Below are 25,781 nucleotides of genomic sequence, written 5' to 3'. Positions count from 1 at the left end.
TGCGCTCAAATGTAGGCGTGTAAATACTGCTGTCTGGACTCAAGTAGCCGAGTGAATACGAACCAGTGTGATCATCATAACACGACAGAACACATTTAGAAAAACAATGCAATGACATCACTCATCAATGTAACATAGAAAAAAAAGATGCCATAAAGTGAAACAAAACTGTTTTTCTTTACATCTTTTTATTTAAACAAATGTTATTAACCGTGGTACAATTGCTATACAGTTGAAGGAACTTCAAATTAAAGCCAGTGAAATAAATTACGCTATCTCGTGATGCTATCTCGTGTTTAAATTAGAAATGCACAAGCCACATAAAGCACAGCTACAATGTCATCGGTTCACCTACAGAATGAAAATCAATTAATACTCGTGCCTCAAGAATCTAAAACAATTACATACTGTTTTATTTTCAAACATACAATTACGTACAAACGTATGAGCCAAAATATACATCAGCTAGAGCTCACGAAGTCAAAGTGATCACTAACACTCAAAACGTTTTTCAGCCTAATGTTTTTCCATCGCGTCTGTAGTGTATGTGTGAGTAACAGAAACAGAAATGACTTGAAATGGGAAACAATTCAAATGGAAGTTTACACACATCGCACGTAAAAAAGATATTACTTGACTCTGACTAGCATCTTTATTTTCTCTCGATGTGTGAAAGCGACTGTGTGTAGGTGTGTAGTAAGTGGCAGAGCTTTGCGTTGGAATTTATTTTGAAAAGAACACCTGTCATCCGTGCATGCTGATTAATCCGCCTGGTAAAGATCTGACGTGTTGCTGCTGATGTGTGTAGTGCGGCAGGTGGTGGGATTCGAAAGCTTGCGCTGTAGTTACAGCATCGAGGTACATTACAACACCATGAAGCACATTTAAACATTTAAACACAAACAAATTTAAACATAAACATAAACTGAAATCATATGGAAGTTAATAAGGAGAAGTTTCTTTTTTTGCTTTTAATGCTTGCTGAACCTGGCGACGAATAAATTTGCCCGCTCCTACAGACGTATCTGTAAATTTATCTATACATCAGTAAAAATCATCCTTTCAGAGATTATTACGATTTGTGGTTATGGTTGCATTAGGGTAAGATTAAGTGCCAATTTTTGTTGGTTTTCTAGTAGAAATTCTTGTCTGCACTAAACAGACATACGTCACAGACGCAGTGAACAGACACCAGGCTGAAAAATGCATTAGCATTGCTAATAATGACTGAAACCTAGCAGGTACCATTTAACACTAAATTAAATAAAAAGCTAACGAGTTCAGTGTTAAACACATCAGCATATTATAGCTAAATACTCCTTTTAGTGGTCTAGTAGTAAAATGTGACCACTGTCTTCTACTGTACGTTCAAAAAATATAAAAGTCAACAAAACTCAAATGTGCGTGTTTACAAAATCAGAAGATGTGAGAGCTCGACGTTTCACCACCTCGGCTAATATCACTAACATCACTGTATCTGAGGAACATGATACTGCTCTCTTATATAACAGTTTCCTTTCTATCACACACACACACACTCACACACACACACACTCACACAGCAGCCCACTACGATCCTGCCTGTACTGATCCTGGTGTTTTATAATTCTCCCAGTCCATTGCCAGCTCAGCGTCTTCTCAGCTCCAGCGCATCCTGATCTGACTCACGAAGCGCTTCATAATCAACTGACGCAGTTTAATCAGGTGTGTTAAGAGTTAGGGACACTAAATGTAACATATAATATCTGTCTTTTAGGGCTGTCACTTCCTTTTAAAAAGATGTACATGAATCTTAAGTACTTGATAGATTTAGTATTCAGTATTAATGAGATCTTATACTGACATAGAGGGGATGAAAACGTGGTAAAATGGTGCAGGTGGAAAGCTCTAAGCAGCTCATGATTAAATTTCAATTCAAGGAGCCACGATTTGACTATAAAATGATTCTTTGTGCATCTTGATTAGGGGCGTAATGATCGGACAATTTGGATTAATGCATCGAATTAAAAGGCAACGGTTTAAATGGTTATATTGTTTATAATGAATTATAAAAAGGAGAGATAACTAGTGTGTAAAAAAAATTATTTTTTTGTAAATAATTTAACAGATTAGCGAGCTGATTTGCCTCAAACTTTCATCCTTTTAAAATAATCGTCTCTGAACCCCAGTAGACCTACTCCAGATTCTGAACAGAGTCTCATGTGGATCAGAGGTTATTAAATCAGATCGCATCGTGTCGTATCATAGCAGGTTTTGTGCTAATGTCAAATATCAAACTGTTACCTTACGAACAGAAATCTTATCGTGTTCTGTGGAAGCCTAATGTTTACACTCGTAACCTTGATTATTGATTTCTTTACTATTAAAACAGAATGTCATCATCTTCCTTCATGACAATCACCAGGCTTAATACATTTCCATTAGGCAGCCAGAATGAATTTCACTGCTCCAATTTTTTCCTAACACAGAAAAATATCTTCAAATTGTTTATGATCTCATTTTCTATTTTTAGTTTAAACTAAAATTTTTAAACTAAAAATCCCCCCCCCCCCACTTTCTCCCTAATTTATTCTTGGCCAGTTCCCACCGACCAGCCAGCTCTCCCTTATCATACGGCATGAAGAGTGAAGGCTAAGTGCTTCCTCCGAGACATGTGAAGCCAGCCGCATCTTTTCAAACTGCTGCTAATGCTGTAGCAGCGCGACACACTTGGAGGAAAGCGCTGTCCGCCTTCTTCCACATACATCAACTCACAGATGCTCACGATTGGATAGTGTCAGTGTGATTGACGAGGAGAGAGTGGAAGTCCCTCCCACCCAGACCTGCATGGCTAATTTGCTCCCTCTTGCTCACGGATGGCAGTGAACGCTTTTCTGTCGTGTCGCTCAGGAGCTGCTAATTTGGCCAAACACATTTTGACAGACTTACATCAGACTAATGGTGGAAAATTGGATCTTAAACAATCCAGTGTGGGATTGTTGACTCCTGGTTTTACTAGAATAGTGCCAATTTATAGCAATAATCAATCTGCTACAAAACATTTTGGAAACGCGGCTTAATGAGGAGGGCTGTGCTGCAGGACTGAGAATGCAAAACACTCAGGCTAAGTGCACAACTTTAAAAATAAGCCTTATTACTCTCAGTATGGAACATTTTTCATCACAATCTGTCATTTTATAAACGCAGCAGTGTAGACATTACAGCGTGCATGATTTTACAAATTATAACTTCGGACACTTTGAGTGAGTTGGATCCCCAAACTCTGCTATTTTTAAAAATAATATTTGTAAAGAGACAGTTTCTGTTTTGTTCAAGTGGATTGAACCTGACAAGGTATACAGCAGCTTGCAGAGGAAAAAATTGGGGAAATGTGGACATTGTGGATTCAAATAAAAACCCAAACTGCTGTGTAATAAAATTCTTGTGCATGTTCATAATGTTCGTCACAGATGAAGCATGATTTCATTTGCTACATATAAATATCTTGCTTTTTAAAGGTCATTATCTGTATCCTGAATAGGGAAACCATTAACATACAGTACATTTCCATAATTTTACAGCTCTTGAAATGATTGACATGGAATACGATCCTCTTCCTCATTTGTTGCTAATATCTGTAACCACTACTTCCTATTTTTCATGCTTTTATTTTTAAACTAAAAATATTGGACAAACCAAACCATGTTAGTCTCTAAGTCTCTCACCTGTTTACACTGCAACACCTGGCACATGATCTGATTTGGCTCCAGTCTTGGTGGATTCTTTGCAATTTCTGAATAAAATGAAGGGCTGAAGTTGTGCATTGTGCACTTAATTTTACCTCAGACAACCATTCGTCTTTCCTACATGCTACAGAAACCGTAAATGTAAATTTCTTTAACAAATTTACATTCCAGCACGGCTGCTACATAATAAATAAATAATGACTGACTCTGGGTTGACGTCTTAGCACCTTCTCTATGAGTGACGGCACGCGTAGCCGGTCAGGTGGTAGTTGAGCCCGCCTCGTCTTCATCCGAGGACTCGCACTCGTCTGCGGAGTCAGTGAGGGCGGGGTAAGGGCGCGGCTGGTCCAGGTTCACGTACGTCACGTTCAGGCTGATGTAGTGCTCCCCTTCCAGGCCTGAGAGGATGGCCATCACCTCAGAGACTAGTGTGGAGAAGCTGGGTCTCAGCTCCGGGTCCGGATCCCAACACTGCAGCATGATAGCAAACCTGCACACAACAGAGTCAGTGTTAGGCAACGCCCCTGCAAACACTGGGGGAAAAAAAATCGTAGAAGTAGAAATGTGTGAATTCAACCTCGGTTCATAACTGGATTTCTTGAACCATACATGAAGTTATTATTTTTGTTTTTACCTGAGATATTTTCTATCAAATTTACTCTCTCACTCAGCTTCAGTAACTGCTTTATCCTGATCAGTGTCACTTTAGATCCAGAACCTTTCCCGGGAACACTGGCCAAATGAATAAATGTAACTGAAAACAGCTGAAGGAAAACAGCTCTAGGCTCACTTAAAGACCAAAGTCCCAATCCTAGGCATCACCCTGATCAGATCAGCGCTTGACTGGCAGATCTAAGAGTAAAGATGGCAGGAAAGATGAATTCTCATCAGTTCTAATTAATGTCCATGACTGGGCTGACAGCGCATGATTCAAATTTAATATTACAACTGAGAGAATCCAAAAGTTGTGTTTCTCAGCTGAGGTCGTACACAGTTCCGGTCTTTCCGGCCCAACAATGTCACTGTGTCATAAGCGCTAGTGTAAAATAAATCAGTAACTTTTCAGTGTGTCAGTGAGAGTAAACAGCTCTTTCTCAACCCTGAAGAGATGGAAACTTTTGAAATCAACAGCAAGCTGCTCATCAACTACAGACAAAGAAAACATTTACCAGAGTAAGAGACATGCAGAGATCAAATGGTATAATACTCCACAACTCTAAGCTGCAGTGCACACTGTTATCACTGCCATTTGCTCAATATACTATGGAATTATATGTAAAATCATTAAGCATCATGCCCTGTACTATGTGAATATAAAATGTATATAAAAGTAATATATTAGTGAACTGATGATGGCAACAGCAGCACATTGTTCAGTAGTTTTCCTGCTTTCACATGCTTAGTGGTGGTCTTAATTAATACTTGTCATTAACTTTTAACTTCCCAGCTATCATTTCCCTCATTCTGGCAGTGTTTATGCCGTAATCACTGACAATTAAAAGTTTAACGACCCACCATCATACACCAAAAACTGTCCTTTTTTCTGTCATGGTAAAAAGAGTAAAGAGAAGAAACATGGGATGTCAGAAATCAAAATTTCCAAACTCTACAATACACTACAACTCAAACTTTTGCAAACTGGACTGTTACTGAATTTTAATGACTTTTCTTTTAAAAATTCAGTAGCTTCTGAATGGTTAAACGTATTGCTCCAAACCAAGTTGTACAACGTTATGCACCTTCTCTAGAATATACTACACTTTTTAATGTTCAAGATTATTGCTCTAAATCAAACCAAATTCTACTGAATTGATCAAAATTATTTCTAAAGACCCTAATTGTCTCCACGAACTGTAGAAACATTTATCTGTAATTTTTAGGTTGGAAATTAATATTAACCATCATTTCGATAGCACACGAAGCCACATGAAGGTAACAGTCTGTGTCAATCAATCATCAAACTGCTTTTGTTTAACTTAAAGCAGGTGAAGAGTCAGAGTGCAAAAAACTACTCACAGTGGATTAGGACAATACTGTGGCTGAGGGAGTCGCCGCCCCCTTAAGAGGTAATGTGTGATGTCATACGGGTCGACCTCTGGGTAAGGGCTCGCTCCTCGTGTCAATAACTCCCACATCAGAACCCCAAAGGACCACTAGAGAGAGAAAGAAAGGGAAAGAAAGATAAATGTGGTGACTGAACAGAGACAGGAAACGAGTAAGTAAGAGGAAAACAGACCAAAAAAAAAAAACTAAGATCCACAATGATTGGAAGAGGTGGAGGAGGAATAAAACATGATCGGCTGTGCTGTTATAGTAAATAAATCAACAATGGTGAAGTGTGACACGGCTCAACATGGAGCAGAAGTAGATTATTTTCCTATAACAGCACGTCCTGAAGTGTGTTATTTTCAATCTTACACCACAACACCGAAGTAATTTGCCGACGGCTGCTATTTCTAATTTATTAATGAACGACACATTGTGATTTTTAATCACATTAATTACAATTAATGTTAATTACAATTAATGTTGTGAAATGTCCACGAGAGTTTAGAAAGTTAGGGTTCTCTCTTACGTTAGCTATAAACAGTCATTTCCTCACCAGCCTTTCTTTCTTTTTTCCCTTACGTCCTGAAAAAACGCTGACACCTGAGACTGTGTCCTTAAAACCCTGATATAAATGCCTCCTTACAGAAAGCTTCACCATATGAACGATTATATATTATTCTTTGTTAAATAAAAAGACTTTTAATTGCTTTAATATAAACGTGTGATTTGAATTACAGCCTGTCAGAAAATTAATCCTTGCCTTCAGATTCCAGAATTCAACAGCGCTAACTTAATACAGTGGAACGTTTCCACGCACACCCCTGCGTCTTTCTGTATCTCACCACGTCAGATTTAGATGTGAATTTTTGCGTCTGCAGGCTCTCGATGGCCATCCATTTGACAGGCAGCTTAGCTTTCCTGTGGTCCTGGATGCTGTAGTACTCCTTATCGAGTACGTCGCGAGCCATGCCGAAGTCTGCTACCTTCACCGTGTACGACTCGTCCAGCCTGCAGGAGCAACAACGTCATCAGAAACCAATGACATATGTTTCCACCAATCACTGACTTTGGATCAGCACAGTACAATTAATAATAACAATAATAACAATAATAATAATAATAATTGTGTGATTTAGGCTCACATGCAGTTGCGGGCAGCTAAGTCTCTGTGCACAAACTTCTTCTGTGCTAAATACTCCATCCCCTTGGCAACCTGAAGTCCGAAGCCAATCAGGTCCTTGACTGTGGGGTTCTGGGGTAAAGAACAAGATCAGCAGTAAGAATAATAACGACGTCCCGCGTGTCAGAGCTGATTAAGAGCCTCTCTGGCCCACAGGTCATCACTCACCCTGTTCTCACAGCGTATGAAGTGACGCAGGTCTCCGTGCTTCATGTAGGGCAGCACCACTAGGGGGAGCCCTTTGTGAGGCAACAGGATGCCCAGCAGAGAGAGCACATTACTGTGGTGGAAAGCCTTCATCAGAATCCCCTCCTTCAAAAACTGCTCGACCTCCTCCACGTCCGTTATTCCTGAACAGAGAGAGGAAGAGATGATTATCACAGACACATCTATCACTAGATTGATGGTGATCTTAACCTGTTTGCATATTTCAGTTAATACATGTCTACTTTAACAATTCAGTGAAGATGAGTGATCGTTTAGTGGTAAAGCCTAACCTATGCAAACATTCTTTAAAGCGAGCTTGGGGTATTAAGGAGATTTTTTTTTTTCTGTCTGTTAGCGTGTCTCGTTTATATTTCTATATCACTATATCGCATGCCCTCTCCTATTGGTGGATTTTAGCAGCACTCTGAGACTTTGAATCAAACATTTCTCACACTGCAAACACTCCATACCTATTCCCACTGTGAGTAATCTGACTACAATCAGAAACAGTGACACAAAAGGACGTTTTGGCGACGTCTTACCAATTAGCAGGTGCATGTGAGAGCACTGAAACGTAATTTGAGCATGTTGTGCCAGTGATGTGTGTGCGAGCTGGGATTATGAGCTTATACAGGTACTCACTGTTACTTAGTGACTTCACGGCACAGTGGATTTCCCTGTTGTTGTGGTCAGTGGTAAGGTAACCGTGGTAAACTGTGCCGAAGTGACCTGCAAACAAAACAGTGACTGGAACAGTGCTAAACTCTAACACCCAAACAACTAGACACTGTGTTAGCATCATGATGTGGCAAATGAAACTGCATATCACCTCATATAATTGTGACATAATATGAGAGTACTTAAAATTAATATAATATTAATAATATTTTGCTCTGAAATGGTGTTCAAAGTGCAGCCATCGCTTAGGAGCGTACCTTTCCCGATGATCTGATGGTACTGCACGTTAAGCATGGACGCTGGGATGAGGACGTCCTTCACTTCCTCCAGGAGCTCAGGATGGAAGCTAGAGATGGAGATTTTCTCGGAAGGTAAGAGCGGGTTGAGGCTGGGTTCCAGCGCGTTGGCGTAGACCAGGCCAGGAAACGCCACAGGCACGGTGGACGCAGAGTTCGGACTGAAGGGAAGTTCTCCTGGAGCATAGTATATATAATGTAAAAATACAGTGAAATCCCAATTAATTATACTTTGCAGTCATTTGTTAGATTTTCACCAAAGGATGCTCTAAAGCCATTAAATCTGATGTTGTGTACATCAAAAAAAATAAATAAATCACAAAGATCAACACTGGTCTTACCTCGTCTGTAGTCTCCGAGAGGCAGGAGCTCGACGCTGCCGTTGCCTGAGAGACTGTGATTACGGGAGTAGTGGGACAGCCGACTCTCAGCCAGAGAATCTGCACGTTAGATGTTAGATGAGATGATTTCATTTAAACTTGTGCATATAGGGGTTTTAAAAATTATTTTAGCAGGCAGGGAAATTTGCTAAACCTTGCACCTAGTCAACCAATATTATTAGATCTATGTCAAGCGAATCACTGACGTGAAAAAATGCGACAATTCTCCCTCACCTGTCTTCTTCTTTCTCAGGTGTTTCATAGTGACGTAAGCCAGCACTGCGCCAGCCACCAGAGCTCCCAGAATGCCAAGCACGATGCCCACTACGTAGTGGTTACTGACCAGGACGACAGTGCCCACGTCATGAACCTCGCCGTTGACCGTGATCTTAACACAGGAAAAAAATGATCAAAATTATCAGCAAGACTGAGACTGAGACTAAAAAAGAACCACCTTAAAAAGTCTGTATGTCCAGTCGTCATGCTCCATCAACAGCCACAGAAAATTGAAATCAGTGGTGTAACCATCTCAGAGGTCTCACCTTCACAGGTAAGCCCTCGTTAGGGATGGTGAGGTTTTTGGGGATGCGGCAGGTGATCTCGTTATCCAAAACCTTCGCTCCACAGTCGACCCCTCCAACGGTCATGGTAATCTTCATGCAGGAGTTCACCAGGTTCAGCTTCTGGTGCTGTCGCACACACAGAGTACAGCAGCATAAATATAACAAATCGACTAGTTAAAAACAAACTCAGGAATCTTTCACGGCCAACATCCAATTCAAATAAAGCTGCTTCCACAAAACGCTTTTTTTTTTAACCAATCAGGTCGCAATTTAAGCGAAAACAAACAAGATGGCGGTGGAAAATTATTGTTAGCGAGCAAATATGAGAATTTCTGACATGTTGGATGCTAATTTTTAAAAAGAACTAAAATGGTCTGTTTTGACTCTGCAGGGTGACGTGATATAGATAGTCTAATGCTTCACTCGTTTCTTGGACATTTCCAAGTGCGCATTTCCCACTTTCCAGGTCTTTTCCATGACTGGAAAAGTAGACTACGTATGTCCAGGCTTTCCACATACATTAACAGCTTAGATGTTTTGCTCTTACTGATACTATCTCACATAATCCCACTGTGAGTCAAAGGTCAAAATGAGGTTAAACTGTGATGGTGAACACACACACACACACACACACACACACACACACACACACACAGAGCCTTTACTCCACTCACATGTAAGGAAACTTCATCAAAGCCAGGGTAGAGTGTGAGAATGTGTCCCTCGGTCTCAAAGGGAATGGGCCTGCCATAGGGGTGATAAGAGAAGTCCTGCTTCCACAGACCCACAGCTCCGTCCATGTCAAAGGAGAGCTCTCCTTCTTCCGTCTCATCTCTGGGAAAGACGGGGGTCACACACTCCATACGGGTGGACTTGGCTTTTCCCTGGCACTCCTGGAAAAAAGCACAAGGCTATATCTAAAAGCATAAAGCTATGTATGGTAAAGCTTATATCCTCAAGGACAATTAAACCTTCAAACCTTTAAACCTTTATGTAATATCAACAGTCTATCACTTGGGTACATGATATAGCGTTAAGATGAAGGTTATAACTCAGGGTTATTTATAAATATGCACACAAAGCCTTAATCTAGATAATTAGCAAACCTGAAAGAACTAACTGTAAGGTCAGGTCTTACGGTGGAAACTGGTTTCAGGTGGCTCTCTTTGGGTTTGAAGTGGATGACGGTCCTGTAGACAGAGTCCAGATTTTTCCCTTCGATAGTGATTCGCGAACCGCTACAGATCAAAGACAGAGAAATGAAAATAAGTGGAAATGAAGCACCATAATAATTAAAAAGGGACTGTACAATGAGTGTGGTGAGGGAACTGACTCTAAAAATGTATTTGAAAAAGGCCTGCTGTGAAAATGTGAAAGTATTTTACTTGTCGAAGCTGCAGTCGGGCTGGACGGAGAGGATCTCAGGCGTCTCCTTGTAGCGGAACACTCTGGTGGTGGCGATGCGAAACTTATCGATGTAGACCTGCAGCACCACGTCCTTCACCTCATTGACACGCTGAGACAGACAAAAGATGGAGGACAGGGTCTCCCGGACTATAGACACGCTGCAGGACAGAACAAAGCGTTCACTCGTTCGCTCATGAACATTAACCTCTTGTACCAGTAGAAGACATTCTGGTTGCAAGCACACACACACACCCTTTGATAGGGCAGACTTCACCATCCAGCGTGACTTTCCTGGTCTTTCCTGAGTGTAAGAAAGGTCCGGTGATGTTGATCAAGGTGCCTCCGTTCATCGGACCGTAATCCGGCTGCACCTCGGTGATGTTGGGCAGCTGAGACACACAGTCAAATTCATTTAAAAAATCACTCAAGCTTTAATTATGCAACAGAACTAGTATTCAAATATATTTGATGCCCCAAGAGCGTCCAAGAGAGCAAAACTGGCCATGCTGTCTGTGTGGGAGGGGCATTTCTCTCTACCCTGTCAATCACAGCGACACTAGGCAATTGTGGACATCTGTGAGCTCATGTATGTGGAAGAGAGCAGATAGCGATTTCCTCCGAGTGTGTTACGCTGCTCTGCCACGTAGCAGGAGCAACAGTGCTGTGGATTCTCCTGTCTCGGAGGAAACACTCCGATTGGCTAGTGGGTAGGAATTAGCAAATGACCAAATTGGGAAAAAATATAATTTAATACACACAGTATAATTTAATACACTTTGTGTATATCATTTGATAAAATATCATGAGGAGACAATATTATAGTTTATGATAACCTTGAGCCAGGGTAATGTTTTCCTGTTGCTCATCTTTTGCTGTCATACAAAAACATACTTTTTTAAAAAAAATTTTATTGAAGTCCCGCCAACACATGGTTACATCTAGTACAATTAGATATGTTTCCTAATTATATAATGGCATTGTAGGATCTATGGAGTGTAATACATACCCAATATAACCAGCCACAGTGAAAGAGCAAAAAAAACACTGATAGAAAATATGTGTAAATAAAGTATGCCATAAAATGCATGCACTTCTTCAGAGCTCTCTTCTTTCATTAAGCAAATGTTTCTGAAAATTTCCAAAACTAAGTATGAAGTGTTATTTTTATTATAACATTTATATACAGATTTATTTTTTATATGTAGATCAAATAAATTACCACAAATGTGAATCCAGGCATCTCATCGATTCCCTTGATGAAGTAAGGGTCTTCCTTGCGATCCTCACGCACACTCACTGTGACGTTAATCGGTTTAAACGGAGGCTCTGTTACTCCAGAACGGATCTTACACATCAGCCTACGGACATACACAGAGTAGACACACAAAAATCACACAAAAATCATGCTGAAATTATTCAAATGGTCCTGTGTATAGAGTGAATATATTTTAATTGCTATTAACTCCACACTGTTTGTTAATACATTTTAAACTTATTTCTGGCGACCTGCTACATTAAACGTCTTTCTTTAATCCTAAATAATAAGGAGTGCTATTTAGACGACTCCTTATTCTTACCTTAAGTGCCTTGTGTGCCTGTGTACTTGACTTTGTTTAACAAGCTGTGTAAATAAACGATGTGTGTGTGCTGGCGGTGGTTCTCACACTGTTCTGTTGCTTTTTTGAGGGAGCACCAAGCAGCCGGTTTCTCCGAGCTTCACCACATGAGTCCTGGTGGTGATGTCAGGTTTGTGGGGCGACTGGAACTCGAATCCACACAGCGACACCTCCGTCTGACCATCAGGGGGCGCCGTCTTAGGGAAGAACTGCGCAAGAAACACAGAGCAGTTACGGTTCCGTGACGATTAGGTTGCACGGTGATTATAAAGTCAACAGGTAAACAGATGCTTATTATTCATAGCTATTTATGTCATGTTTAGGATTAAACTCTGAAGTGGGTTATGCAACCTGTGCAATCTCATTACTCATTCACGTCTGATTCGTTTCCGTCACATTAACAGTACGTTATTCCCCGACACAGACGGCTAAGTCACAGGTGGAAAAAGATAAGATAAGTCACTTAGCAATACAAATACAAAAATAGGCAGTAACTCTCATTGCTGCAGAGACTGTAGGTGCTGGTGTATCACCCGTAATGTAAACACTAGTCACACCCAGCAGTGTGTGTGTGTGTGTGTGTGTGTGTGTGTGTGTAGGCTCTGTAGCTCACGTCAGTGATAACAGGTGGGCAGGACTCTTTGACCCAGTGCCCTGAACACTCAGACTGCCAGGTGCAACGTCCCGAACACCAGCCACAAGCCATAAACCTTGGTGCTGTCAGACACGCAGCGCAGGTGAGGAAGTGGAGACACCCTGGACCTCTCTGAGGCACCTGGATCATCTGCATGGAAATGTATCAAAGCTCATTTATATGCAGCTTAAAAATAATCCATTTAAAATAATGGTGAAGTTGGATGGGAAGTGGGATGGGAAGTGGGATGGGCGTCAAAATAAATTCTGAGGTAGAAGTAGGACAGGAATTGACCTGTATCTGTATTCCAATGAACAATGTCTGCATTTTATTTTATTTTCACCAACCAGAGCGTCCTCGCTCCTGAATGTCGGGCAAATATGAAACTTTACCTAGGTCATAAACTCTTCTTCTCTCGATCTGTTTAAATTCACACTCAAGTAATGTTTTGCTGAGACAAATAATTGAAAAGCACAAGCTGAACTTCAGACTCACATCCTTCTCACTGTTATGCTAACACATAGATTTGGCCCGGATTAGGTGAAAACGCAGATTGTCTACAGAGCGTCTGAATCTGCAGTCGGAATAAATTTATTCAGATTTGGTGAAAATCTTCCCATGTAAACATGCAGCCGGTGATACACGGTTATGCGAAAAGGGTTATCATTACATTGTATCAGTCTCATTAAATGATAACAAGTCACTGAGATTTATACAGTCTCAAACAACAATGCAAGTCTTAAGGATAAAGTTATACAATAACCTGAGACAGGTGTGTCACGCTTAGAGAATTACTCCTCTGACGACTGAACGATAAAGCTCTAACCAAGCGTACTACCTCGGGCTGGGTTTCACTGACTCGAACACAAAGAACCTTTCAAATCCAACCAGCCAACCAAATATTTAATATTTGTCCAATCTCTTAGCTGTATATTATGTCAGGCATTGTCTTGGATGCTTTCCAGCATTGAATAATGCAAAAGATATTAACCAGACTATCATAATTTAATTTCTGCAGTAATGTCTTTCTAATGTCAAGTCAGCGTTCATAAAGGTCTTTTATATCGTGCATGCGAGATAATAACATATGAAGATTTTGAGAAGTTGGCTATTGAACAAGACAATCCTTTGGTAATGCACAAAGCTCTGCATTCACGGTGTAAAGACTATACTAATAGCCGATCTGCTAGCTGTGTGTGTGGACGTTGTGACGGCTGTAATAATAATAACGTCACGCCGTATCCGAGCTCGTACCTTATTCCCCACTACAAACAGGAGATGGTCTGGAGGAAGCACGGCAGCGATGGACGACACCTTCTGGCTCTGCGCTAGGGAATAGTTGGCGAAGATGATGGGACTGGATCTCCGCAAGACGAACTTCGACACGAGCAGAATGGACATCGCACATGTAACACGGTGAATAAAACACACACATGACGCTCCATTCAAAACTTCTGCTTTCTATTTTTCATAACTGGACATATTTCATGTAAAGTAAGAATATGAGTTTTTGGTTTTTTTGCATAATTTAGTATATAAAATTTTCTTTTATGGTCAGGAATGTCAAACTAGACGCTTCTTAAATAAAACATTAATAAACAAATATTGTAGGGAACACAAGGAATAAAGTTTTTAAGCATATTTTCCTCTTATTTTATTTAACATTTCGAACACGGACATTTTTTCCTTGTCGATTTCATTTTCTCTGTTAGAATAGCGTGTTGTCGTTCCACGCATGCTGTACCTGCAGCAGTCTGCCGTCGGCCGTGCCGATGTGAGCGAGGGTTTTGTTGTCGATGGTGGTGACGAGCAGAGAGGTGAGCAACGTGTCTCTCATCTGCCTGTTGAACAGATCCACTCTGTAACACGGCTGGGCCACCAGAGTGGGCTGATCTCTGCAGCTCACATTATGCTCCATGCTCTGCTCACACACACACACACACACACACACACACACACACACACACACAGGAAATACAGTCAGGATTGATTGAGCAATCATGTCTATATTTATTTTTCCACTCTATTTTTATATGCTTCATTTAGACAACGATATATTTTTTCCCAATATGAAATTTCGCAAAAATTTTAAAAAATCTGCCAAAAATATTTTTTTAAAAATCAGAGTAACTGATAAATCAGACACTCAACTTTAGTTATATTTTGTTTTAAATATACATATCTCTCCTATTTTCATATAGAAGACCTAGTAAAGTATCTGAGTGCAGCGTTTCTTTCAGATTCAGACACCTTTTCTGCTTGCTGATAAATCAACTTTTCTATTTAATACAACTCAAATTCCTCCAGTTGAAAAGGAGAAAAAAGAAACCTCTGTGGTTACACAGGTTACCTCTGTGGAAAATTACAGCAATGTCCTCTTCCAGTCCAGCATCTGGAGGAATTGTTTCAAAATCATATTTGGCAAGTTGCTATGACTGTAATCCTGGCCAAGGAAAACATGCCCACGTAAGTCACTGCCCTGACACGAAGCCTTCAGCACTAAACATGTGACGCACATAATGGTCTGAACGCTCACTGGAGTAGTTCTGAGTGTTTGCAGAGGACGAGAAACAGAAAGGAAATCTCTGAGACTTGATGAAATGAGGGATTTTCTCTAAATCAGAGCTTCCTAACTCTTCACATCCCACACAGCTGACCACGAAAGCTCTCGCAGCCCACAGCCGTCTGGAACAGAGCTGAAGTATGAAAAAAATGCAGTTACGCTTGTTGCACAAAAAAAAAAAAGAAAAATTTACTGACATAATTATTCAACTCCAACAGTGAAAACTGGTGGTGAAATTTGACAGGAGGCTAAAATCTAATAACTATCAATGGCTCAGTGAAGATATTCATGTTGCACAATGCGTTACATCACAAGGTCTTGCCAATGGTGTAACAGGATTAAAATGGGGAAACTGTCACACGCACACACACACAAACACACACACAAACATACACACTTAAACACAGATGATTTCTAGCTTTTTTAAGTGCTTCAAGTCCTTAATGCTTGATTGTTCATGCCGTTTTTCCTCCAAATTCCAAACAACAGAAAAGTTTATAACCCTTTCCTTCAAACGGTTCTGTTCTGTGTCCTGTTGTGTATTGCGTTTTATATTGTACTTTCTTTAAACAATGTGTGTTTAGTCCTTTTCTGAACTCGCAAACTTCCGAGAAAGCAGCGTATCACGAACAGTAGTCCAAGCTGTAATACTCAGAGCTCTCTGGTGCTTGTGATGTGAGTAAAACAACTCTACACACTTCCTCCTCTACATCTGAGCAAAGAGATTTCTCACACTTTTCACCAAACTCATAGTACACGCTTCCAGTGTTAAATAACACTATACTTTTTGTTACACTCAAACATGAGCACATCTAATATTAAATCAAGCATCAAATCAAATATTTTACTGAATCCTACTTCTTTGTTTTACTAGTGATGAACTATCTGTGCTGATTACTGTGTGTAAACACAACTGCCTAGAGTGTAAACACAACTGCCTGAGGCAAAGAGATGCTGCATTATGACTCATTATCCAATCGGCACATTGGCCAGCTGGTTCAGGAGTCTAGCGTACTTCAGTTCAGCAGCAGGAAAGAGAGAAGCACTGCTCGAGGTTATCAGACATGCTGATAGAACACACACTTCAGTGACGATCAGTGAGTTGGACGGCGTACTTCACAACACAACATGTGCAGCGGGAAGCCACACACAGTCAGATTCCTGATTGTCTGTGTTAAACCAGACTAAGCTAAGCGGGAATATTCAAAAACAGACAAGAGCTTGCAGTGGTGCAGATTATCCACTTCCAAATTCCTGATTATTGCTTTTTGTTCTTCATTAACCAAAAGTTCGCAGTCCACTCCAGCTGGGTTTTGCCAAGGAGCAAGATCTGCTAGGCCTTAGCCTTTCACTACAGTCTGCTCTACTATATCTGTTTCAACTGATTGCCTAAATATCAAGCTGAATGTTTAGATGTCAGAAACCTTAAGGTGTCAAACTGAAGGCCCTGGCTTGTTCCACTCAGCCTGTGCGAATCCATACTACACTACTCAACATTTCCGCAAACTTTCTAAAATTCACGGTAGCTTGTAGTGAGGAGACCTTTAGAGCTCACATCTCATAGGGCTGTAAAACATGGGTTCGAGTGGACGCCTGTCTGCTGCGTTTGATGCAAGTGAAACCCATGTTTAAACCTGTCAGGTGTTAGTATAGAGACCTACAAATATGCTGAAAAAAGAGAAGTTGATGGAGCTCAACAGAGACAACAGGGATGGAAGACTAAAAACATGTATATTTTTAGCACAGATAATACCATACGAGTTCCTCTGAAATCTCTTCTTTACAATGTATATTTTCACTAGCTGCAAAACAGATTTAAAAAACTTTATCAATAATAAATGTTATCACTTAGGCCTAATAGAGCATACAGTCGAATAGTTTCTGTTTGCTCCTATTTTCTGAAAATCGTCCTGTGCTAGGTTGTTTGTGTGAATCGACAGAATCGATAATGTGTTAAAAGCCTCACTTTTACAGCAGGGGTGTCAAACTGAAATTCTGCCCAGGACACATGAGCATTTTTGCGAGCCCTTGAAGTATACGGTGTATCTGTATATTTGGGAGAATGAGGTAAGAGGAGAGGCTAGGTAAGAAGAGCCACCCTTAGCAAACAACTCTAGCAGTATCTAGTCATTTTCACAGAAGCCATGAGTCATTTCGTCCTACACAGACACCATAAAGAACAGTTTATGTCCAAGTCTCTCCCTTGCTCCAGTGTTTAATCTCAGAGTTGTTCCTAAAAGCTGCTGCTGTAATCATAAAGACTGTCCTGTTCTCACAGACGCGATTCTACTGACCGTCGTGAGCGTCATGGCCCCAGGCAGGAACGCGAAAGGGGCTCTCCTGGTTTATACTATGCTTCAATAGGATGAGTCAGCAATAGCGTAACTGCCTGAAAGCTTTATCGTTATATTCTGCTTGCTAGATACAGCGCTAGCTCCTAACTAGCTAAACCATCATCACATCACGTAGACTACAGCAGAGACTACACTTTTGGTACCGTGGTGGATTTTAAACTCTGTGTATACTTTAAACGAGCGAGCCATCATGTCAATTTGAGCAGAAAGAAGTTAGCTAAATAATTGTTTCAAGTCCTAGCTAGCTGCTTGCTTGCCAAAATGATGCTAAATTACTTTATGACTTAGCCTTCGGTTGTCATCTTTAATTATTTCATTATTAGATTATCTCCACCACCTACCACAGCTCTGCTTCCTCTTTTCCTCTTCTTCTAGTTTTCTCTTTCTTGTTTTGGCTTCCAAACAGGTGGAGACAATTCAACATGAAGTCCCACTTTGACATTTTTATGGACTTACTGTGGGCCTTCAGGAGCTCCCAAGCAGTTGTCTTGTATCTCCACCTCTGTGTGCTCATTCCAGGAATCTTATTCACAATCTGCTCCAACTGAACATCCTTTAAACACACTCAGTTCTGTTTGACGTTGCAGTATACAGTTGTGGAAGAGTAATGATTAATAGTCGCACTATCCGGTGTCACCCAGAAGAGACCCGCTCCTCTCAAGGGCGTCTCTGACTTGTTCATTAGGGATCTAAATCTATATTCGGACGTCTGTGAGGCTGCGTTGTGACACATCTCTTGTTAAAAACGTTGTACAAATAAAATTTTATTCAATGAGATTAACCTGTCTGTGTCATTTGTGCTCTCGCTTTAAGCACACACAGTTCCTGACCTGCCAGAGAAGGAATTTACTGACTGCTCTTGCATCATTTCACCCTGCTTGGTCACAGATTTCCAGCTTCACATGCCAAACAACACAAACCCAAACCTCAAAGCAGATGGAGTAGACTAGCCTTCCCGCTCTCCTTTGCATGCCGTAATGGCAAGTTATAAAGCATAGTTTCCGGAAAACTCATGCTATCCATTCACGAATTTGTCATCACTCATCACTCCCACCGCATTCCACTGGGAAGCTCAGAGAGAGACATGCAGCAAAAACACACACGTTCAGTTCAGGTCTGTGTTTTAGAAAAGTTGTTTTGGTGGCAAGTCGGTTTACTGTTTATGATCTATGTTATGGTTTATAGATTTGTGTAAATAAATACATCATGAACAGTCTGCCTACATCTATCTGTCATGTCTATGTAAAGTAGCAGTAGCAGTCTTTAAGTCATGTTTTATGTTCACACAGTAAAATATACATCAAAAAATCACACAAAATATCCTTAAGTTTTTTCAATGGCAGGAAAGTTCTCTTGTCTGTTTTTGTCAGTAATCATTTTTTTTAAAGGTTTGCATGAAAAGATAATTATTAACTTCTCACGGACTTAAAAACTAAACTTTAAGGACACCGAGTTTTCATGATAAGTGGGTCAAAACAACAAAATGTTGATTTTTGTGCTTGGAAGAACTCTTTACACAACAGTGATGCGGATGCTGCAGTCAGTATATTGATGTTTCCATCCAAATATTTTGCATATTTTACAAAACTTTCTGTCAGGAAAAAAGAGACTGCAGAGCCAAACGCATCCATATTTAGCCACTGTGTTAATTTCCTGATGCTCCCCTTTAGACTTGAACCTGTTTAAACCACATCGCCTGATTGTCGGGTGTGTTGCACTGACCTCGTGTGGGCAGCTTTCGCAGGTCTGGAAGTGACACAGACCGCGGGAGAGCTGCTCAGGTCCAGATTTGCAGCAATCCTCCACTCCCTGATCGATGAACTTGTTCACCCAGTCCATGGGGAATGCGCAGAGAGCCGAGTCGTGCTCAGTAACGCCCGAGTCGTCCGTGACAGCGAAAACCCCGTACAGGATGTCGTCGTTTTCTTCTGCGCCGAGCTCATCGGCTAGCTCGCGCCCGGCCCTGCCGAAGTGCGCCGCCTGCACCACGTTGTACACGATGTCCTTGAAGGCCTCGCTTGCGCCGGCACCGCCCGCATTCCTGCGCCTGCGCTTGGGTTCAAAACGGCACTCGAGCACAACCTCTCGGTAGCGGCGCATTTCCCATTCGTTACGCGGCAGACGTCCGAGTCGCGTCTGATAAGGAGACGTGCCCTGCGGCTCCGCCTTCTCCCTCTGCACCGACAAGAAGTAGACAAAGTCATTAGTGTAGAAGCTGTAAACGTACTCAATGGGGTACACCCGCCTCAGCTCGGGCAGCACCGTCAGGCCCTGCACATCCGTGTGGAAGCCATCCTCGGTGGCTAAAGGACGCCGCACCGAGACGGACTTCCGGCCGTACCGCTGCGTCACGCTGTCATTGACCGTCGCAGCGACGTAAAAATACACCGTCTGTCCCTCCTCCACCATGCTGACCTTGGTGCCCAGTGGGCTGGCGATGCAGTCCGGGCAGAAAGCGGCAGAATTGGCTTCTTTGCGAAAAAGGCACTTGGAGGGCGCCGGCGCCTGTCCGTTTTCATTGAGCTGGTGGAAGTAACACACTCCGTACTGAGAGCTGCCGCACGTGTACAGGTACATGAGGAAGGTGTCGAGCAGCAGCACCTCGCTGTCCGTATCCTCCTCGAACGGATCGCTCTCAATGTCGCACAGTCGACACAACCGGCACTCCTTGCTACCCACAGGTCCAGTGCGCAGCTCCCACAGCTTACCCAGAGTGCTGTTCACCGCCTCGATGAGGTTCCGTGACCCCACGTAGACCTCATGGTAAAAAGGGTTGACGGCGATGTTCTGGATGGGGTTGGAGGTCTGAAAGGAGGGCAGGGGGTAGGGCACGGAGAAGTTGACTGACGCGAGGGACGCAGAGGGGCAGGTGTCTGATGCCACCCACGTCGCAAGGGCCTGAATCCAGATACATGGCACCAGAACAGTGGTCCAGTGGACCATGTCGAATGAGGGAACGCAGATAATCCTCTGGTTACCTCCAGCTTTCGAATGGAGACATCCTGAGAACCGGAATGGGATCTCTGAATAAAACAGAGAGTACAAAACAAAAACAGGTTTTAGCATAAATTGAAGTCAGGGGTTACATCTCACATCACCATCATTTCGATCATATATCTGTGTTTTTTTAGGACGATCGTAATTAAATAATCTGTGGCTATAAACAAGAGATGAATCAGACCCATGATTTGGTCTCTTCTGTCACTCATACACTCATCAATTAAAAAAAATTGTGAAACCGTATAAACAGATGACTCATCATAAATGCAGGAAGGTCTTCATTTACGTTTTGACCAGTCATGGTTAACAGAGCGATGTGAAACAGACCTTACCGACAGCACAACAGCATGAAAATGAGTGTGCGGCTGAGTAAGACAGGCCCGCCGTCATGTAGGGAAGGGAAACGTTTGCTTTGAGACAGACGCGGAAGAAATGTGTCTAAAAAACATCACGAGGAAATCAAAAGGAAATTTGGCTATCTTGATTTTTTTTTTTTACAGAATGGACAGAAGCATGTAGTATTCTGTGGCCTGTCCTCCATTGCTGCAGCACGACGCTGTCGCTCATTAACAGAGGTGATTGCGGTGTGACCGGCGGCCCCTCTACTTTACATTCCTGTCACAAACGCTACGTGCTTCCTGTGCGAAAACACGAGCATGGCCTGATGCTCGCGCAATGCTCGTCTGTTAAAGTAACGAGTGAACTAATGACTGGTTAAAGACGTGCTGGAGAATTTTCACCGCTGCTTTAAACACACAAATGGACGCAATTAGCTGTATGTACCTTGTATCAACATTAGTACATTTTAACTTTCAGAGATTTCTCAAGCTCAGAAAGTTTCATAAGTCAAAACTGGACAAAAATACAGGTTACACTCTATCCACGTCTCTCCTATATCCTATATTCTATACTGTACAAAGATGTTAATCACTGGAACACGAGTTCACATATTAATGTCGCTTTCTGACCAAGTTTATGCTCGAGGTTAACCGATTTGAGCGTTTTAATTGCGTTTCCGATGATTCAATAGAATCAAAGTCTGTCCTGTTTGCTTTTCCACTGCTGCCAAGTGACCATACTTATAATACTTATAAAGCACGAGCACAGGCCACTCAAGAATGATGCAATTCCTCTTCAGTCCAAAGATGTTAAACGTCACACGTAAACTGCTTTGTGTTTCTGTCGACCGGGTCTTTGGAGGTAGTGGACGTTTCGTAAGCTTTATAGTAATATTTTGCACAGGGCAAATAGTAACCTACAGAAACAATAGCTCCACTTGAAACCTGTTAATGAGTGTCTTTTTTATTCTCTGCAGGCTGAGGGGATCGGTGCGCAGGCTGGCACTGAATGACAGGCCGCTTACACACTCCCTGATAAGGAGAAAGGAACAGGCGCAGTTTTCCAGTCATTTTTACAGCTCTTCAATTCCTCTAAAGTATGCTTGAAGTTCAGTTTCTGAAATTTAGTAGCTGGGCAAAGACATGAGCAGTAGCGCTACACTTTACATTCCTGTTGCATAAACAACATCACGGGAAAATGCTGGAATATTTTATCACTTTCTTTAGCAAAGAAAAATATGAGGAGGAGATTTAATCCGATTTTTATTCATCAGTTTCCTGTCAGTAATATTTATTTATTTTTTTACTCTCCAGCCAGGATCCACGTACATAAATGGATGGACATTATATTGGATGGACATTATATAAGGTATATAGGTAGATAAATGGATGGACATGATAGATAGATAGATAGATAGATAGATAGATAGATAGATAGATAGATAGATATGGGCACATAGCTAGCTGGATATATAGATAACACTAAGTTCCCAATAAATGCCATTTGAATTAACTGAATAATTGGCAATTAATAAGCATGTAATTAATTGTTATTATTAATAAATCAGACCCTTTTTTCATAACAGCTGTAATAATGTCCATAAAAGTTATTTTTACGAATGAATATTTAACCTCCTCAAGTTACAGCTGAGCAAATGAACATGTGCCTGGCATCCAACAAAATAAATGAGCCTGGCACGCCTACATACGACGGATATAAAAGTCGTGTGTAGAAATTAAGTGAAAAACAATCAGAAACATTTTAGGGAAAAATAAAAAAGTTACAATAACCTGGATGCATAAGTGTACACACCCTTTTATAACTGGGGATGTGGCTGTGTTCAGAATGAACCAATCACATTCAATCTCATGTTCCAAAGTAATTATCAGACAGCTGTCCTCTGATTAATTATTCTGATTAATCCCAAATAAAGACCAGCTGTTTCTGTAAGATTTTCTTCACATCTTCTTGGTTTCATCCGACTGCTGAAGCCATGGTCCTTATTGTCAGAAGGTATCAAGCATGAGAGGAGCATAAAAGAATTTCCAAAACATTAGAAGTGCCATGGTACATCTTGAAGGCCATCATCAACAAGTGGAGAAAATGGAGCACCACAGTGACATCACCAAGAACAGGACGTCCCTCCAAAAGGACAAGACAAAAACTTACCAGGGAGGCTGCCAAGAGACCAACAGCAACATTAAAGGAGCCGCAGGAACATCTGACAAGCACTGATTACTCTCTGCATGTGACAAAAGTCTCTCATATTCTTCACATATCTGGGCTAAGGGGTAGGGTGGCTAGACGGAAGCCCTTTCTCTCAAAAAAAACATACAAGATCAAATAAATTACCCCAAATTATGTGGCAAAATGTGTTCTGGTCCGATGAGACCAATTCCGAAAGGTACAAGCACGACAGTGACCCACTGGAAACCTATTAATGAGCGTCTTTTTTATTCTCTGCAGGCTGAGCTGGGCAAAGACATGAGCAGTAGCGCTGCACTTTACATTCGTGTTGCATAAACAACATCACGGAAAATGCTGGAATATTTTATCGCTTTCTTTAGCAAAGAAAATTAGGAGGAAATTTGAAAATATGGATTTTCTTTCTTCTGAATACATATTAAATAGAATGAACATTTGAATCATCACTAAACTGGGAAAACTGAAACATCAAGCCAATAGGACTAGGTCTTAAATGAACAGAATAGGATATGCGCTCAATATGTATTCACTTTAACATATTACAATATCTTACGTACTTTTTCTTAGCTCTTCGGTCTGATCCAGGACTCGAACACATGCTACACCGCGTCAGTTCCCCACCAGGTCGGATTAAAATGAGCAAATCTATTTTGCAGGCATCAGAAATGTTTTATCTTGAAGCCAGTCGGGTTGAGAGAGTTTAACGAGTGTGTGTGAGACGTGAATATTAATCAGGGGTAACTATGACATCGCTACACTTTCGATTAAACCTTAGATGACTATACTTCTGTTGGAAATCTGACAGATGATCAGAGAAGTTTTTCTGAAGGTCTGAGAGGTTTTTAAGAAGGGAAATTCTCAGTTTTTCACTTTCTCCAAAATTAAAAGAAAATTAATTAGAAATAAACTAAGGATGATGCTGAGAATAGAACATTGAAAAGTTGTTGTGGATGTTTTTTTTTTTTCTGTTATCCTACACAGACACTGTACAGGCTCGTGTGAGGAAAATGGATGGAACAAAATACCAACATGATATAAAAACAGTTAATATAGGAAATACAGAAGCGATGGTTAAGTGAAAAATTCCTGATATGAATTCTTCATATTTACATGAGGTGAGGTATTGCACTCTTAACTTAACGCAGTGTGAAGATTAAAGTGTAAGAGGTAAGAGGGGTAAGAGGGGTAAGAGGGGGTATGCGGGAAGGGGGGGTTTGAGGGGTATGAGGGGTATGAAGGGTACGAAGGGTGGTCTGTGATTTTGCTTGTTATTTAACCAGAAACCACATTTATTAAAGTTACTATTCCTGTAAATAACATATAAGTAACATCAGATGAATTGTAATGACATAACTTCAGTAAATTGGATGGAAAGACTTCAATAAATAGCCAAAATATGAATGTGCATATTTAAACATTTTTTTAAATAGATTGTTTGTTGAAAAAAATAATAAAGTCTGCACATAGGGAAGTCTGAGTTATTTATTTATTCATTTCTCCATTTCTTTCTTTCTTTCTTTCCTTCTTTCTGAAAATAAAAGGAATTTAAAGCAGCTGAACAATTTCCCTCCTGCTGAATCTAAGCTATAAACTTCCTCAAAATTCATTATGAGCAGGTTAAGGATGTGTTATTACACTACAGTAACACTTATAACAGATTATAATTCATTATGAGCAGGTTAAGGATGTGTTATTACACTACAGTAACACTTATAACAGATTATAATTCATTATGAGCAGGTTAAGGATGTGTTATTACACTACAGTAACACTTATAACAGATTATAATTCATTATGAGCAGGTTAAGGATGTGTTATTACACTACAGTAACACTTATAACAGATTATAATTCATTATGAGCAGGTTAAGGATGTGTTATTACACTAACAGTAACACTTATAACAGATTATAATTCATTATGAGCAGGTTAAGGATGTGTTATTACACTACAGTAACACTTATAACAGATTATAATTCATTATGAGCAGGTTAAGGATGTGTTATTACACTAACAGTAACACTTATAACAGATTATAATTCATTATGAGCAGGTTAAGGGTGTGTTATTACACTACAGTAACACTTATAACAGATTATAAACACATAATTAACACTTAATTAACTTAAGGGTTTAGACAGAACTGTAATGAAGTTGGGTTTTGAGATTAGTTTTGAGAACTTCTTGTTCCATTCTTCCTTTTGAGCTTGAAGACAAGTACAGTGTTGTAATGTTTGCTTTTACAATCTTTCTTTCTTTCTCTTAGCATGAAGTGATGAAGTCTTACCTGTGTGAGGTAAACTGTCCTGAACAGGAGAGAACTTTCTTTCCCTCACTGCATCTTCACAACAAATAACACAGAAGTGATAAACGAACAGCTCGGTTAACTTTTCCTCCGCTTTTCTCTTATCCTGCGCGTTGTTATCCTCCGTCCTCCGGGTTTAAAACGGTAAAAAGTGTCCTGTTAGCTAAAGGCTAACTTCACTCGGTGAACTCGGAGGTCCGAACGGTTCTGCTCAGAACGCAGGAGCGAGCGCGCGCTCCACCCCGCTCTCTGCGCGCAGCCCGGGCACCGAGGAGAGAGTC

At 40.9% G+C, this 25,781-nt stretch overlaps 1 protein-coding gene across 1 annotated transcript; it reads right to left on the bottom strand.

The window, feature by feature from the left end:
- On the bottom strand, window positions 1-25,781 carry mst1rb (macrophage stimulating 1 receptor b). The gene is made up of 21 exons (XM_026935396.3): window positions 25,483-25,781; window positions 19,375-20,675; window positions 14,480-14,656; window positions 13,990-14,112; window positions 12,715-12,885; window positions 12,150-12,310; window positions 11,705-11,843; window positions 10,738-10,874; window positions 10,464-10,643; window positions 10,217-10,316; window positions 9,753-9,971; window positions 9,058-9,204; window positions 8,750-8,903; window positions 8,477-8,575; window positions 8,097-8,312; window positions 7,804-7,890; window positions 7,123-7,304; window positions 6,917-7,026; window positions 6,617-6,782; window positions 5,742-5,878; window positions 1-4,215 (listed from the first exon to the last, which is right to left on the bottom strand). The coding sequence occupies exons 2-21, from the start codon at window positions 20,593-20,595 to the stop codon at window positions 3,984-3,986; spliced, it is 4,158 nt and encodes a 1,385-aa protein (XP_026791197.2). The 5' UTR covers window positions 20,596-20,675; window positions 25,483-25,781; the 3' UTR covers window positions 1-3,983.

Source organism: Pangasianodon hypophthalmus, chromosome 20 (genome assembly GCF_027358585.1).
Source record: "Pangasianodon hypophthalmus isolate fPanHyp1 chromosome 20, fPanHyp1.pri, whole genome shotgun sequence".
Lineage (NCBI taxonomy): Eukaryota > Metazoa > Chordata > Actinopteri > Siluriformes > Pangasiidae > Pangasianodon > Pangasianodon hypophthalmus.
Note: the sequence above shows the minus strand (reverse complement) of the source record. Positions and strands in the feature narration are given on the sequence as shown.

Coding starts and splice junctions, on each gene's coding strand:
- mst1rb (XM_026935396.3), bottom strand. CDS start 20,595: ATGGTCCACTGGACCACTGTTCTGGTGCCATGTATCTGGATTCAGGCC. Junction 7,305..7,803: donor CGTGAAGTCACTAAGTAACA/GTGAGTACCTGT, acceptor CTCTCTGTTCAG/GAATAACGGACGTGGAGGAG. Junction 6,783..6,916: donor TTAGCTGCCCGCAACTGCAT/GTGAGCCTAAAT, acceptor TTGCTCCTGCAG/GCTGGACGAGTCGTACACGG.